At 38.5% G+C, this 14520-nt stretch overlaps 1 protein-coding gene across 1 annotated transcript; it reads left to right on the top strand.

The window, feature by feature from the left end:
* Positions 1–3943: 3943 nt before the first annotated feature.
* Positions 3944–13450, top strand: LOC140935420 (short transient receptor potential channel 5-like). The gene is made up of 11 exons (XM_073384972.1): positions 3944–4282; positions 4917–5138; positions 5924–6152; positions 7346–7559; positions 8288–8656; positions 8809–8835; positions 9316–9505; positions 10098–10244; positions 11823–11931; positions 12257–12354; positions 12501–13450. Exons 1-11 carry the CDS (start codon positions 4067–4069, stop codon positions 12567–12569), a joined length of 1890 nt encoding a protein of 629 aa, XP_073241073.1. The 5' UTR covers positions 3944–4066; the 3' UTR covers positions 12570–13450.
* Positions 13451–14520: the final 1070 nt, after the last annotated feature.

The raw sequence follows: 14520 nt of genomic DNA, 5'->3' as shown, positions 1-14520 counted from the left end.
GGAGTTTTCTAAGCATAACTGAGCTACGATCTCAGGGACAATTTGCCCAGAAAGGCTCATTTTTGGCAAATAGGCCTCTTGGGCATTGTTCTTTCAGAATATCCTAACAAATCCCATAATTTCAGAAATTTCATTTTTATGACGTCACAGTTTAGTACTCTATTATACGCATGTTTTACGTTTGCTTTTCGCCTGCTTTTAGTGGATCCAGACTCCGGGCCCCGGATCTTGACATTACTGTTGAAAGTAATTTGCATACTTAGTAACAAAACGTTCGCATCGGCGCTTTATCCTTCAGATTAGCGCTTCCTTCTGCGGTGTCCAGCAGCATTTTGAGACAAAAGCTGTTGACAGTTAAGGAAGAGAGGGTTTACTACGTGTTTACTAAGCGAAACTTCGTTAGAAAGCATGCGTGTTGTTTATGAGTCTCAAAGAGAGTTTAATATAGAACGGCAAACTTCAACAGATGGCAAGGGGAAACCTTTTGCCGTAAACCTAGACCTGAAAAAAAAAGAATAGGGTAAGTACTTTAACATTTAGAACTTTGTGCGTGAATATTGCCAAGACTTTTTAGGACAGACGTTTCATGACCTTTGCCTAGTCGACTGACGATGGTGACGCATATGTTAAACATGGCGTTACTTTGTGTTGTTGGCAAAACGATTTTCAAATAATTTCTGAGAAGCTCAAAATGACTTCCCCAACATAATTTTTACATAACATAAACGTTTGATGCCTGTAGTGTATTTCCCTTCAATCTGAAAAAATTCCGATCAAAGGTACATGATAACGACCTTTCGTGGGTAAACATCAGGTAGCCGTACGCTTTATATGCTATATCAACGACGAGTTAAACTTAAAATTTTAACAATAAGTTTTTTTTTTCGAGCGCGGTTGTATTGGAACGCGAGTCCAGCGAATCATGATGAATTTCAACCCTATTTTTGACTTGCGAAATCGACAGTGGGGCTTGAAACGGTTTTCTTCGTTTTTCTTTTCGAACAGATCTTTCGAAGAAAAAACTACATAGCGTTTGTATACTTACTAAAGTCTTTGTATACTTACTAAAGTGTTTTTTTTCGTTGAGCCTAATTTGTAGTTCACTTTTCAGGAGCACCGATGGAAGCAAACCGTTCTAAATAGCATTTACTAAATATAAAATATGAATATTTAATTAGGTAGTCGTGCCTTAAGTGGCCTGAGCAAAACTAAAATATAGAGTATTGCAGCAATTAAGCAAATTTTCATTGAAATATTGCGGTGCGGTTCTCTCTGACAAGCTTTGTTGGGCCAACAATGTTGGGAGTTGTTGCGTCCGTTTGCATGTAGCTTAACTCTCAAAGCAAAGCCAAAACTAACTCATAAAACGTTTGCTAGACGCTGGGCGCGATCCATTCAACCAAAATTTCCGGAAATTTCGGTCCAAAACTGAATGGATCGGTTCGGTCCAACCGGAAAAGTTTCGAAAAAACTGGTCCACCTTTTGAGGTGGTCCTCTTTTCCCGGTCGGACCGGTCTGGATTTTGGTTCAATGGATCGCGCCCGCTTACTAGTGGTGGTCGCTCAATGAAAGTTCACCTATTGACACAAATACATTCAAGCTCAGCTCACCCTAACTTAAAACTTTTAATTGTTTAGTTGAAGGAGAGAAACAACGCTTATATAGGCCTTACTTTCATCCCAACAACAGGTGCTGAAGATGCTGTAATAAACTTCCGCAGGTTTTGGCGGAAGCATGTTCTTCCACGAGAGGATGATCACCAGGATGAAGGTTTCTCTCTCGAATGTTTTGTTGAAGACTCCAACCAATCATTTATTTGCTAAATCAAAAAAAAATTACAAAAACAGAATAGATCAACTGCATAACAGATCAGTGTTATCTGAAAATCACCCATAACGCACGAGAAACAGGGAAACCCTTTAGAGCAAAGTTGAAAAAGTACTGTCACTTGTAAGGTACCTTATTTGGTTAAAGATAAGGGACTCTACAGTTTGAAACATAAAATTGATTGTTATTGGCGAGTCCAAAACACCAATTAAATATAATTTACTCCTAGGCTATTATTATTTAGAATAATTATAGTAACAGAAGGTAGTTTTAGTCTAACGGTCAGTTATAATTACGTGCAGTGTAATAAAAGGAAAACTAAAAATACATTACACGTAAGGAAATGCCTAGCATCTAAATAATATAATACGCCGCACGCTATCTTAGTGAGTGACAGGAACGACCCGCTTTGAGAGTGTTGATATAATCTGTCAAATTTGACCAATCAGAGGGAATACCAGGAGCTGGTATACCGGAACGGGTCGTTTAAAGAAATGATTACAGGCTCCGCCGCCCCTCCTCTCCCCAGTTTCCTCCCGTTTTATTCAGCGGACCCGACTATCTCGGAGCCTGCAACAGGCTAGTCTAGATCGCGCAAAATTAGGCGTTTATCAATTTCAAAATTTTGTTTATTGTTGTCATAGTAATATTGATTTTACTAAAACCCACATTTTGACAAATTTCAATTCAATAATCAATGATATTGGTGAAAATTTTATAGCGATCAGACAAGGATAAAATCACTTTTAAAGTGATTGAAAAATATCGGTATGGCCTATGAAAAACTATTTTATCAAAACACCTTAAATACATGAGTAATGAGCTGGTGAGAAGATTATTGCTCGTTCAGTTCTTTGGCATAGTATTTTAAAATCAATTATGTCGTCGTTAAGATCCCATGGTTGTCGCCCACATCTTCCAAACCTTGATCCAAGTCTTCGTAGTTTTTATTGTATTTCTGTTGACGGATTTTTCGGCGAGCTGTTGTATTTCGTCCCTGGAAATTTCTAGGAACCTGGCCCCCATTTTTTTGCAAACAAAAAAACAAAGATGTGCGACTATGCTGTCGTCATGCATGGTTACTTCGTTATAACATCGTTTTTTGTGTGTTATACCTCTATGACGCAGAAATACCACCATTATCAACCAATCAAATCTCAGAAATTTCTTGCCCTATATTATAAATGTAATTGTACTACTACATGAGAAATTTCTGCAATAGTGATTGGCTATAGAGCTGTGGTATTTCAGCTTAATTTGAAATACCTACACATGATAATTACAAAACCTTTACTGGTTAAGTAGTATAAACAAATAATAGCATGATTTGTAACTGATATTTGGCATAAATACCACTCCTGATATTTCAAAACTGAAAAGTCGAAAAGTCAAAATATTTTTTCTTTTTAAGTCAGTTATGTATTAAATGAAGGTATTTTAATTTTTCACTCTGTTAAATGTCAGTTAATTTTTGGGCGGAATGTGGGGATAGGGGAGTCAATATGCCTGTTACAAATATTCTAGGTGTCAGGCGGGTTGAGGAAGGACATAAGGGAAATTTATGGAAGGGTGTGCCGTGGAGGCCAACAAATCCTCTCATTCCATTTGTTTAATACAAGAGACCTCTTCTGTGTGCCCAAATACTCCATAACGCTTGGTTAAAGAACATCTCCTTTGTTTCTTTAATCTGGAGTTAAGGAGCTTTTTCAGTGATCTATACTGCGCTTTTCACAAACATGCGAATTCTGACAGAAGTTCAAAAGCCATCTGACGATTGCGTTTTTCGCTGCCGTCAATCATCTTAACGGACCTCTTAGGAAACAAAACTTTACTTTAATGGGTTCAAAAGGTCATGGATTGTCATTTGTGATTGGTGAATTTCGAGCCGTTTTGTGTGTTTCTGTGTTTCAAGGCTCGTTGCTTGTTATCGTAATTATGATTGACGGCAGCGAAAAACGCAATTGTGAAGGCGGCTTTTGAACTTTAGAGTTTGCATGTTTGTGAAAAGCGCAGCCGAACACTGATCACAGTACACAGCATTTAGACTCTTGCTACCTTCAAGGTTCAAACCCTGTTCAAGGCATTGGGTCTAGAAAGATGTCCTGTTTAAGACGCTAAGCAACGAAATTGCATGCCCCTTAATTTGGAAACCGAGACCTTTTAAAAAACCAATTCCCTGTTTGGCGGCACATACGCGTTAGAGGCCCCGGGCTACCAGCAAAATCGTTCTGCGTTGAAATGGCTGGAGTCAGATATCAATACTTTTCTTGGTTAAGCGAATTCATCCTTAGATGCGCTAATCTGCAGGAAATTTTTTTTTATAACATTGCAGCCGAGCTGAAAATTAGAGACACTCTAAAGGAGATTTATACCACATCTCTAGACAAAATAGAAGAGGCTTTCACCGCCAATAATTTGTGCCGCTGTAAAAATCCAGTTACAACAGCTTTTGAGGTTAGTCTGTATCAGCATCAATCCTCTTATATAAATGCTTACAAGTGATTTGGGAGCGAAGATATTTTGAGAGCAAAAAATCATGGCGAGACACTTAAGTTTGAGTAGAAAACCCACCTACGGCCATCTTTTTCTATTTTCTTCGCGAAGGCGTTTAAAAAAATCAGCGAAGGTGATTCCTTCAAACGGCCTCTTCCTTCTCACATCTCTGATCGGAAGAATTAAGAGCTGTGGGAATCAATTAACCAGGCAACCAGGTTGGGGTAAGGGCGCAGTGTTGTATCGTACTAAAACATACCCTTCAGTTGGATAAAATCTGTTAACCATTTTCTCACCGTTTGTGTATAAAGCAAAAATAAATCAACAACGACAAGAATTATTTTAGGTCACGATATTCATACACATCATAATCATTTCTGGATTCAAGATCAAGCATGTTGGTCCAGCACATCATTGATCCAATTTTGGTGGAAGGTGTTGCCTCCCTTTGAAAGAACCAAATATTATTCACTCATTCAGGCCGGATTCACCATCATCAATCATCTTCAAGGCCGTCCAATGGTGTTCAGGGGAATCCAAAATTCGCTTTCACAGCCTAATGTCGGACACCCGTTTTTTATTACTCTTAATGCAGGTTTCATCGAAACTTAGGCAACTCTCCTACTATCGAGACGACAATGCAGTATTTTTTACTACGCTAGCAGAGCAGGTTGAGGACTTCTCTGTTACGCTTATGGATCAAATCAACACGAAAGAGGAAATCTCAATTGGGCACGAGGAAAGCAGTGATATGGACCCATATGCGTCTTTACTTGATAGTATTACCGAATCAGCTATTCGCTTTTCGCAGAAAAAGGTACACAAACTTTATAATGATATGGCTGCTGGATTTAAACGTTCAACAAAAGTTGCTATTAACCGTGCTATTATACAACAAAGTTTTTCTACGTTTCCTGAGGCACAGAATATCGCAAGGTGCCGAAAAATATTGAGATTCTTCAAGGTATGAAAAAGGGTATGATTTTTGCGCCGTTTGATCTGAAAACGGGTACATTGTATAGACTTTGCCTATTTTGGTCTGGAATCACGGGCATGGTTTTCCAGGGAACGACAGGAGTGCATGAACGTATTTGTCGTTTCAATTCCAAGTGAATAAGAAAGAGAGTTAGAGTTATATGTGATTTCGAAATAGATTTTAAGGTTATAGGCTCCTGGTATGATGACAAAATTTTTCCTAGAGAAACGGATATGTATTTTGGGGGGCAGGTCTGAAAAGGGGTGTGGAAATGACATTTTTGGTCTGAAAATGGGGTTAGGATTTGGAGAATCGGGTGGCACACCCCCACCAAGAGTAACCCCCCACTGGGAAATCAGCCTACTGTCTGTAAGGGAATAAATATTTGCAGACAGCAGGCCTTACGGGATAACCATTCAAAACCAAAAAAACGGGAAATTTAAATGAAAATCTGATAGAGAGAGGAAAACACTCCGTCGACAAAGCTTCTGTCGGCGATACATTGCGTGAAAGAAATAAGAAAGAATTAATAATAGTACAAGATTTTAATTCGAAAGTAGCGATAATAGCAAAAATGTTTTACTTTCCATCAACTCAACTTTTTTGTGCTTTTATTTTTTCCCTAGTTTGTATCCCTTCCACTGTCGTACAGACTGCTGACCCAAAGGTGGAACTATGGTTTGCCACCTGACTGTCAACCAGGGAAAAAATTGAGGTTTCTTGTATATGTATTTATCGTACTCGACACTATTTTGACTCCTGTGTTTCTTCCTCTTATCACATATGCCTTCTACAAGGACCAGGTAACCTGTCTGACTCGTGAAGTGGTTAAACCGAACAAGAAAACATTAAGAGGTTCGTTACCGATGGAAGAACATTATTAAAGCCGAATTATATTCTTTACAAGCACTCCATTAACATAGAAACAAATAGAAATTCTCAAACTGCATATATTTCAGAAGGACCCTAAATAGGCAATTGACGTGTAAGTGTGTCAGTAGTAATTTATAGGAATTTTCGAGCAACTGTTCAAAGGAATTGTGAACCTAGAACTTCCTGTTGCTGTCCCTGTCTCCTTGCAAAAGGAGTTTATCAGAGATCTTAAGTTCCGACGGCGGCGATGGCAATGAGAACATAAAAAAAAAACTGAGCAAGAGGTTAAATAATCAAAACACCAACTCTGTAATTAAGTGCATCACATGTTTTTGTACAATTCTTTGCCGTCACTGTAAGACTACGACGTGAAAGTGCCTAATTCAATCTCTTTAATGGAGGACGTAAAAAAGCCACGAGGAAATTTTCTTTCTTTTTCTAAACTTGGATATCATATCTTAAAAGTTCTACTTTAGAAGACCCTCTGTAAAAACAAAGGAGACGAATTTTGTTGGAAGAAAAACATGAAAATTTCATAGCGGCGGTGAGAAAATGAGAAATGCTAGCAGCCACCAAGCTGAAATGAGCGGCAGTGAAAAACATAAAAGCGAACAGGAATTCAAGCAACAAAATTTTTGATGAGCTCATACGACAATTCCTCCATAAAAAATAATGTGTAACGAGGAAGTTTCACGTTTTAGTCGTGCAAAACGGCATTGTAGTAGAAAAAACAAATTTTGGAAAAAAAATTGGGTGTCAGAACTCAGTTGCCTTGGCAACTTCAATGTTGATGCACATGTCAAAACGAAGTTTAAACGTTTCCAGACAAGTTTTAGGAAAAGTCTTTGTGCTTGGTGGTCATAGCTTAAACTGTTTTGAAATTATTCAATTTTTTTCGTCTTGGGGAGAGGGATAAAGCCCCCCCCCCCCCGGTCTGAATAGGGTTACTATAAAACTCCCCATTGACCAAACGTTCAGCAACATCGTCTCTATAAACATATCCGAATACGTTTTTGGCGCCTATAAATCCTAATACCCTATATGTACTTAAATCTGGAAACATTTATGAATCCAGTACGTACGTACGCACCTAAGTAATGACATGTAAACGTGGAATTGGCCACGATGTCTAATTACTGTGTTCGACGTTACAACTTATCATGTTTGTCTTGCAGATATGTACCTGGACTACTTAACAACCCCCTTCGTCATCTTTTTAAAGGAAAAACTACAACAAATAGTGTTCATAGCTTTACACATCAGAATATGTGTATTGGGTTCTCTTGTATCCCCAAGAATCGAGGAATATCTCATTCTTGTATTTTACATCGGATTGTTGATCTCTGAGTTTCAGCAATATTATACATCTCAATCCAAAGTTTATTTTCGGTAAGATGGCGAGGCTAAGACCTCTAATAAAGTAATTAACTTTCCCGTATAACCCTTCCTCAGACCTTCCTTATATTAGTCAATGAATGTTTATTAATTGCGAGTCAGAAAAGCTTATCAGTTTTCCTCGGTCCAGCTGTCGGGTCTGATTCTGACTATCTTCCAATGACGCGTGGGCTCCTCAACTGAGCGTAAGTTTGAAAAGAACTTTCATAAGAGGTCCAAATATTCAGCAATTGTCACAGACCTGAAAAAAAAATTGTATTAATGCAGATCAAAGGGTTTTAGCACAAAACTATTACCTCTTCAGGAGCTACAGTGGTGGTTAAAGGGAGATTTGTATTCCCTTTTTTTGCTCATCCTCTATAAATCATCTAGACACTGTTCTTTAGCAACATAAACTCAAGCAGCAATACAAATAAATATATATATTATTCTAGAAAATAACAAATAAAAAACAATTTTCACTTCTATTATAAGATTGAGAGTTATATGAGTCCAACATTTGGATGCTTTAAATTATTTATGAACATAACATACTGTAGTTAATTATAATGACATTTTGTTTTCCATGCTTTTTTGATCGAAAGGTAGTTTTTGTTTTCTTTTTTACTGTTTACGCCCGACTTACCGTGAAATTTTTACTTTGCTTACCGTATGTTAAAGTGGTACTCATTTGTAAAGTTGTTCTTCACAAAATACTTCTGAGTCTTGTCTTTCTTCTCCAGAAATATGTGGAACTATGTGGATGTCATTACCCTCTCCTGTCACGCTATCATATTTGTCCTCAGAGTTGCGTCCATCATTAAAGGTGGAGATCCGCACCATAACAGACTACTGCAGGTAATTAACTATCTCTACGGTGTAAACACTCTGCTCCTAGTCTTGAGGTTTTCAAGCATACTGGAATTAAACAAAACAGTTGGACCACTTCAGTTGGCTTTGTTCAGAATGATCGTCGACCTTATGATCATTTTAGTTCAGTTTGTGTTTGTAATTTTGGCTTTTTCTGTTGCCATCACAATGATCTACACCGCCGAGATGTCTTATTTGACGCCAGCACAAGAGGTGGAAACCAACCGGACCCAGGTTAAAAGGTGAGGCTAGCGCATGTTTTTTTTTCCTTTTTTTTCTCTCGCTGCTTTCATCTTAAGTTCTTTTTTTAACCGGAAATTAACAGATGTGTATCTTTGCTAGTTATTTTGTTTTATTTTTTTTAGCTAATTCTTTGTCAACTTATTTTTTTTAGCTTTTGTGCGAGTGGGTCATCGTCTTGGTAAGTTCTTTACTCACGTGATAAAAAAAAAACATAAAACTTCTTGCCGAGTTTTACTGAGACCTAAGCTTTATAAAGGCCTCTGGAATTCATTAACCCTCAGATCAGGCGTTGCATTTTTGTTCTAATCCTGCCCCGCTTGCCTCTGTTCGCCGGGAAAAAAAGTAAGTATCTTCCTGGAATTGACATTTCTTTTTTACCTCTTGGTGTACAAATCAAGCCATTTAATATGATAGCAGTTAACCTGTCATTGTTAAAATCAGTTGATAACTAATTTCGTTTCTTGAAAACTTGCGTAATTGTCAGCTAGTGTCAAAATATAAAGAATGACGGATGGACGAAAGACTTTCCTATGATTATAACGTTGACTTTTTTAACGATGCATGTCAGTAACTTCCCCCCAAAAGCGTTAATACCGCTGAAGTACTAGTTCCCTGGCAATTTCAACATATTTTATCAGTGCTATTTTCCAATGCATAGCTTATTTAAAGCATCTACCCATCTTGTATGGTCAGTCTTTGGCCTGACGAATCTGGAGACCCTGGAATCCCATGACACCTGGTCAGATACAGTCGTTGGAATCCTCTACGTAATGTTTCTGGTTTTAACTGTCATTATGCTGATCAACATGCTAGTCGCTTTGCTCAACAACACTTACAATAAAGTGGAGGTAAATAACGTTGACGTAACTTTTTGATCATCGAAATCGGTTGAAACTTTCATTCTGAAAAAAACAAATCAAAAACATAACCAACACGCATATAAATAGGTTCGGGCCACAATCTACGTTGGGAGGTTCGACTGTGAGTGTTATTTTAAAGGGACTATGTCTCGCTTTTTGCTATCTTGTCAATTAAAATAAAAAGCGAACTAAAGACTATTTTCCAACTAATCGAATTCCAAAAATAGTGGTTCAGCAGGCACTAGAACTGTTTCCTGCTCTTTATTGCAGCAGATGACAAAGAGCGGATTTTACTTAAAACAGTAATATCCTTGTGACAAAGACCCTCTAAGACCTTAAAAGAATTGAGAGTTACTTAGAAGAGTGAAAGCAAGACGTCGAAAAAACAATCAAAGATGTCTATTTTTATTGACTCGACACCCGCAGGAGATAATTAAAGCATCTGGGTCCCCTAATATGCACTCTCTAAAACATATAATGTTGCGTTTCAGGATAAAATTCTTTAAATGGCTTACGGAATACGGGATTGAGTGAATGTTTTAATCAGGGAACATTTCTTGTTGGCCATGTTTGTTTTTAGACTAACGCAGATGTGGAATGGAAATTTGCTCGCGCAGTAGTCGCTGATGAATATAGAAGACATCATCCCATTGTTGTTCCTTTCAACATCATCACCTTCCCTATCTCTCACTGTTATATCAAGAAGTACGGAGACAGCCGAGCAGAGGTTAGGAGAGGCTAGCTGCAGATAATTTCCTAACCCGGAATCAGTCTTAGCTAACGAATATGTATATACACGATGTCATCCTATTCCTCTCCCTCACTAATATTAATGTTCTATATACTTACGACGTCTTGTCTCGTGTGGAAAATAAGATATCTCGCCCCCAAGGTGCATAATTTAGACATTTCTCCCCTCTCTGAGTGTATTACGTCTTCACAGTCTTTTCGCCCCTTTCGTTGTATGGCCCCCCAACTGATAATTATTGCACAAAGGCCTTAACATGACAAACTTGTTATACCTACCGTTACCGAAAACATATCAGTTTCATCTCATTTCATTCATGAAGACCACCTTTTGTGAATTAGCAATTATTGGGTATGATCTGAAGAATTATTCGAACTTATGCAGATCGGGAGGGTGTAATCCACCTCTGCCCGCAAAATTGTTGAGAATATATGAAAGCCGAATCCACAACTGCTTTATTATATTCATGTATTATAAAATAACTCTTACTTTAAAAGACATGCTAGCCCTTGATCGGTTAGTTTCCGTCTTCATTTGCCTGTTACTCGGCATCATGAAACTGTCCACCTACCCCTCCCCTAAGCCAACATTCACACTTCTCTCTTAGGGCAAAATGTTGGCTTTGGGGAGGGGTAGGAAGCAAATTCAAATAAAAGGAGATGTCCTTTGACTAGCAGATCTTCTTCGATTAGCAGTTGTCACCCTTCGAGTTGTATTTTCCGTTTCTTGCTATTTCTTCTTCGTAAAACGTGAGAAGCCTACGAACCTTTCCACCATTTTCTCTAGCTCCACCGAACCAGGGGCCCGTTTCGCCAAAATCACGATAACTTTTCGGGCTAGGAAAACTGTTTCCTGTTTGCCGTGTTTGCATTCAATATCAAAGTTTCGGTAATTCTAAAAATGATACAATGAAACTATCAGTTAACAAATCAAAATTGCATGACTGGTTTGTGAACTAGGAACTTTGCTACTATTCAAAAGGTTCTGATTTTTTTCGGGCCCGAATTGTTTCCGGTCCTTTCGAGAAACAGGCCCCAGCTCAGCTAACACGCCCTCGTTCCCAGGGCTTCTCGGTTGTCGTCATTTTTTCTGGCAATAGCCATTACTATTGATGTCATTTTATCGGACGTCGCAAATGTCTTCCGATTTTGGTCAAAGCTAACTGGTTATAAAGAATTAGGGTCAGTTCATTCGTCGTGTTTCTACTGTGCCGAACTCAAGTAATGTAATTGGTTTAGAGACCTTGTGCTTCTGCCCTGCTTTTGTCAAACTTACTGTTCAAGAATTACGGTCGGCACGGCAAAAGCACGATAAATGAATTGGGCCTTAGCCCGGGGATTTGAGCCAATCAGAAACGGAAAAAAAAACTGAATGACTGATAATGAGACCTACACATTTGCCCTACAATGCTGATTCAAGATCTTTTTTTTTAATGTCTCATGTATGTACTTTTGCAGCTTTTTCGAACGATTGGGTATGTTTTCAGGAAATACAACTTTATTAGAAAAAGTACCTTAAATGCTTGACTAAATCGCAAATCATTGTTTTTGGCTTCAGCGGGCTAAAGACCACCGCAGGATTTATCAAAAATTTTATATTGAAGATCTTTTCCCTAAAATCACGAACCGTTACCAAGAGAAACACGGAGAGGCCTTTCCTATGTCAGGTGAGCAAATAATTTCAATCAAAAAGAAAATTTTAACTTCTAAAAAACTGATCTGCAATGGTTTGTCTTGCTCGAGGCACGACAACATTGTTTAACGCCAATTCAATCAATTTTATAGACTTTGAAACTGTGTTTGCACCAAACCTCAAATAACGATTATTATTAAGCGAACAAAATTTTGCATTTTGTTGATAATATGCACCTCACTCAGTAAGAATGAAATTCTCTTTTAGCACATCGAAGGCTGGGATGTAGATTGGATAGTTGTGACTGAGAGTGTTTTGCAAGGCTTTAAAGATCCTATTTAAATTCTTTTTATTTATAGTTCAAGCAAAAGTGGACCATTTGCAAAAGAACGTGAATGAAATAATGGTGAAGCTTGATGCAATACTAAAACAAGTAGGAGGAGAATTCCAACATCGGGTAAGCAGAGTTTTTCAGGTCATGCCGTCTAGAAAGACCTTTTTCCGATAAACGCTGAGGAATACGTTCCTACGCAGTGGGCCATTACCTTAAAAGCGTTGCGCAGTAATTAAGGATCGAATATCTTTTTTCTAATTTTACTGTAGGACCAGACATCGATGCAAACTTCAAGAAATTTACAGGAGGCTGCGATTTCCTACCATTCGGCTGTTTGACCGGAAATGAGAAGAGAAGAAAGACATGGTAGACCATACAAGACAAAGAGGCTCAAGGATGCCATTGACAAATAAATCACTAAATTAATATAACATTGATTTAAAATAATGAAACAAACGCAGGTGCCCAATTTGTTTAATCTCCAATTTTCACATTATGTTTAACGGCCCTTGGGCTCGTTTCTCGAAAGTCCCGATAATTAACAGGCCCGCAAAGCTGTTGTTGTTTACATGCAAGATAGAGGTTTCAATAGTTTTGCATTTAACATGATAAAACTATCAGTTAATGAAACAAAAAGGAGCAGTTTGTTAGCCAAGACCCGCGCTCTTTTTCTTTGTATTTCGATTTGAAAATCTGATTTCGGGCCCGAAAAGTAACCGGGACTTTCGAGAAACGGACCCCTTGAACTTTAAAAAGAATTCATACGTATCTATCTCGCATTCCCGGCGCGCATTGCACATCAGCATCACCTTGGTTACATAACCGGGTGTATAGCTGTTTTGTCTTTTCGTCTTTTATGACTTGTCATCAATGTTGGGATAGCCCGAGCGTCTCAAGAGTGTTTCCTTTGTACCTACTGCGATTTTATTTCTACAGGCATGCAGAGAAAAACAAGCAAAGAGCTCTTAAATTCAAACGTAGAGAGTTAAGTCTAATAATTGACTCCATTATCCTCAAATAACGTAGGGTCGCCGTGATCTATCCTGCGTAGTTGGCGGGATTCTTGTGCCCGGGGTACTTTCTTGCTAATCCCGAGAGTACGCAGGCTAGCCGTGATCGAGCGCTTACTTGAATAACAGTCAGGAATCAAGTTATATTGAAAAGCATTTCGCGCCTCAGTTTCTTCCGTTTAACAGCGTTCAATAGATCTACTTGTTCACGGTGTGGTTAGCCTGCGAAAAGATCAGTTTCTCCTCGCTCTTCGCCGCCGGGGACGATTGGCGAGGAGGAACGTCTGAGACTTGGCGGCAGAAATTCCATACTGATGACGCAATCCAATTCCTCCGCGCGAAACGTCCCCATCGGCGAAGAGCGAGGAGAAACGGGTGTTTTCGCAGGCTACGTTGTGGTGTATATTTGACTGGACATAACACTATTAATCTTGTTAACATCATTCGCTAACGCTGTTTTGAGTGATTGTCAACTTTGATTTTGCAACAAAAATAGAGCGAAGTTGTTGTCAAATATGGCTAACAGTTGCACAAAGGTAGCTTTGACGCGCATTAGATGAAACACCCATATTGTACCTTTAAGGTGAAAAACTCTACGACTGTCACTCAGAGCCAGCACATCTGATACCTTTGCCAATTAGTTCGTTCTCAGTTCAACTTTACTAATTACTACCTTTGACGCCAAACAAACAGGGGCACCCAACGACGGTTTCCTCCCAAATTAATATTCATGAAAGGCCTTTTTAGGCTATCCAGAGTATTTTCAGACCTCGAGAAATGCATTCTAAACGGCGCTATAAAATTTGTGAGATCTGTTCGGTCATCCTAGGGGAACTTATCAGTCTTTTCGAAATTACAGGGGCTTCAGTACTATTTTCCCTGAAATTTTAGATGCAATTTAGCGCAATACGAAAAAAAATTAATTCCTCTCTCCATCACATTTTTGAATCCGGAAATTTTAGGTTTCCTTTTTCCTCCAAAAAATAGCCTAACCTGGAGAGTGAAAGTTGAAAAATTAAACTTCTGAAAATCCCAGAATTTTTTAGATAAGCTTCGAAAATTATACATGGATGGAATGGTCATCGAGTAATAGGCAAGTATTTGCTTCTCCGAACAGATAATTTACAGAAACAGTCGTTGGGTGCTCCTGAACAGAGTTTAATAGGTTTATAAACACATTTTGTACTGTATGTAAGACTCTGATGTGGCCCTGTTGCTGAAACGATGGATAGCGCTATCCACCTGATAAATCATTGTCCAGTCAGGGATAATTGTTAAG

The sequence above is a fragment of the Porites lutea genome, chromosome 4 (assembly GCF_958299795.1).
Source record: "Porites lutea chromosome 4, jaPorLute2.1, whole genome shotgun sequence".
NCBI classification, from domain to species: Eukaryota; Metazoa; Cnidaria; class Anthozoa; order Scleractinia; family Poritidae; genus Porites; species Porites lutea.
Note: the sequence above shows the minus strand (reverse complement) of the source record. Positions and strands in the feature narration are given on the sequence as shown.

Bases quoted from the DNA above. Each gene is read 5' to 3' on its own strand.
- LOC140935420 (XM_073384972.1), top strand. From the start codon at position 4,067: ATGGCTGGAGTCAGATATCAATACTTTTCTTGGTTAAGCGAATTCATC. The intron at 6,153-7,345 runs GTTCGTTACCGA...TTTGTCTTGCAG, and splicing joins GAACAAGAAAACATTAAGAG to ATATGTACCTGGACTACTTA. The intron at 8,657-8,808 runs GTGAGGCTAGCG...TATTTTTTTTAG, and splicing joins AACCGGACCCAGGTTAAAAG to CTTTTGTGCGAGTGGGTCAT.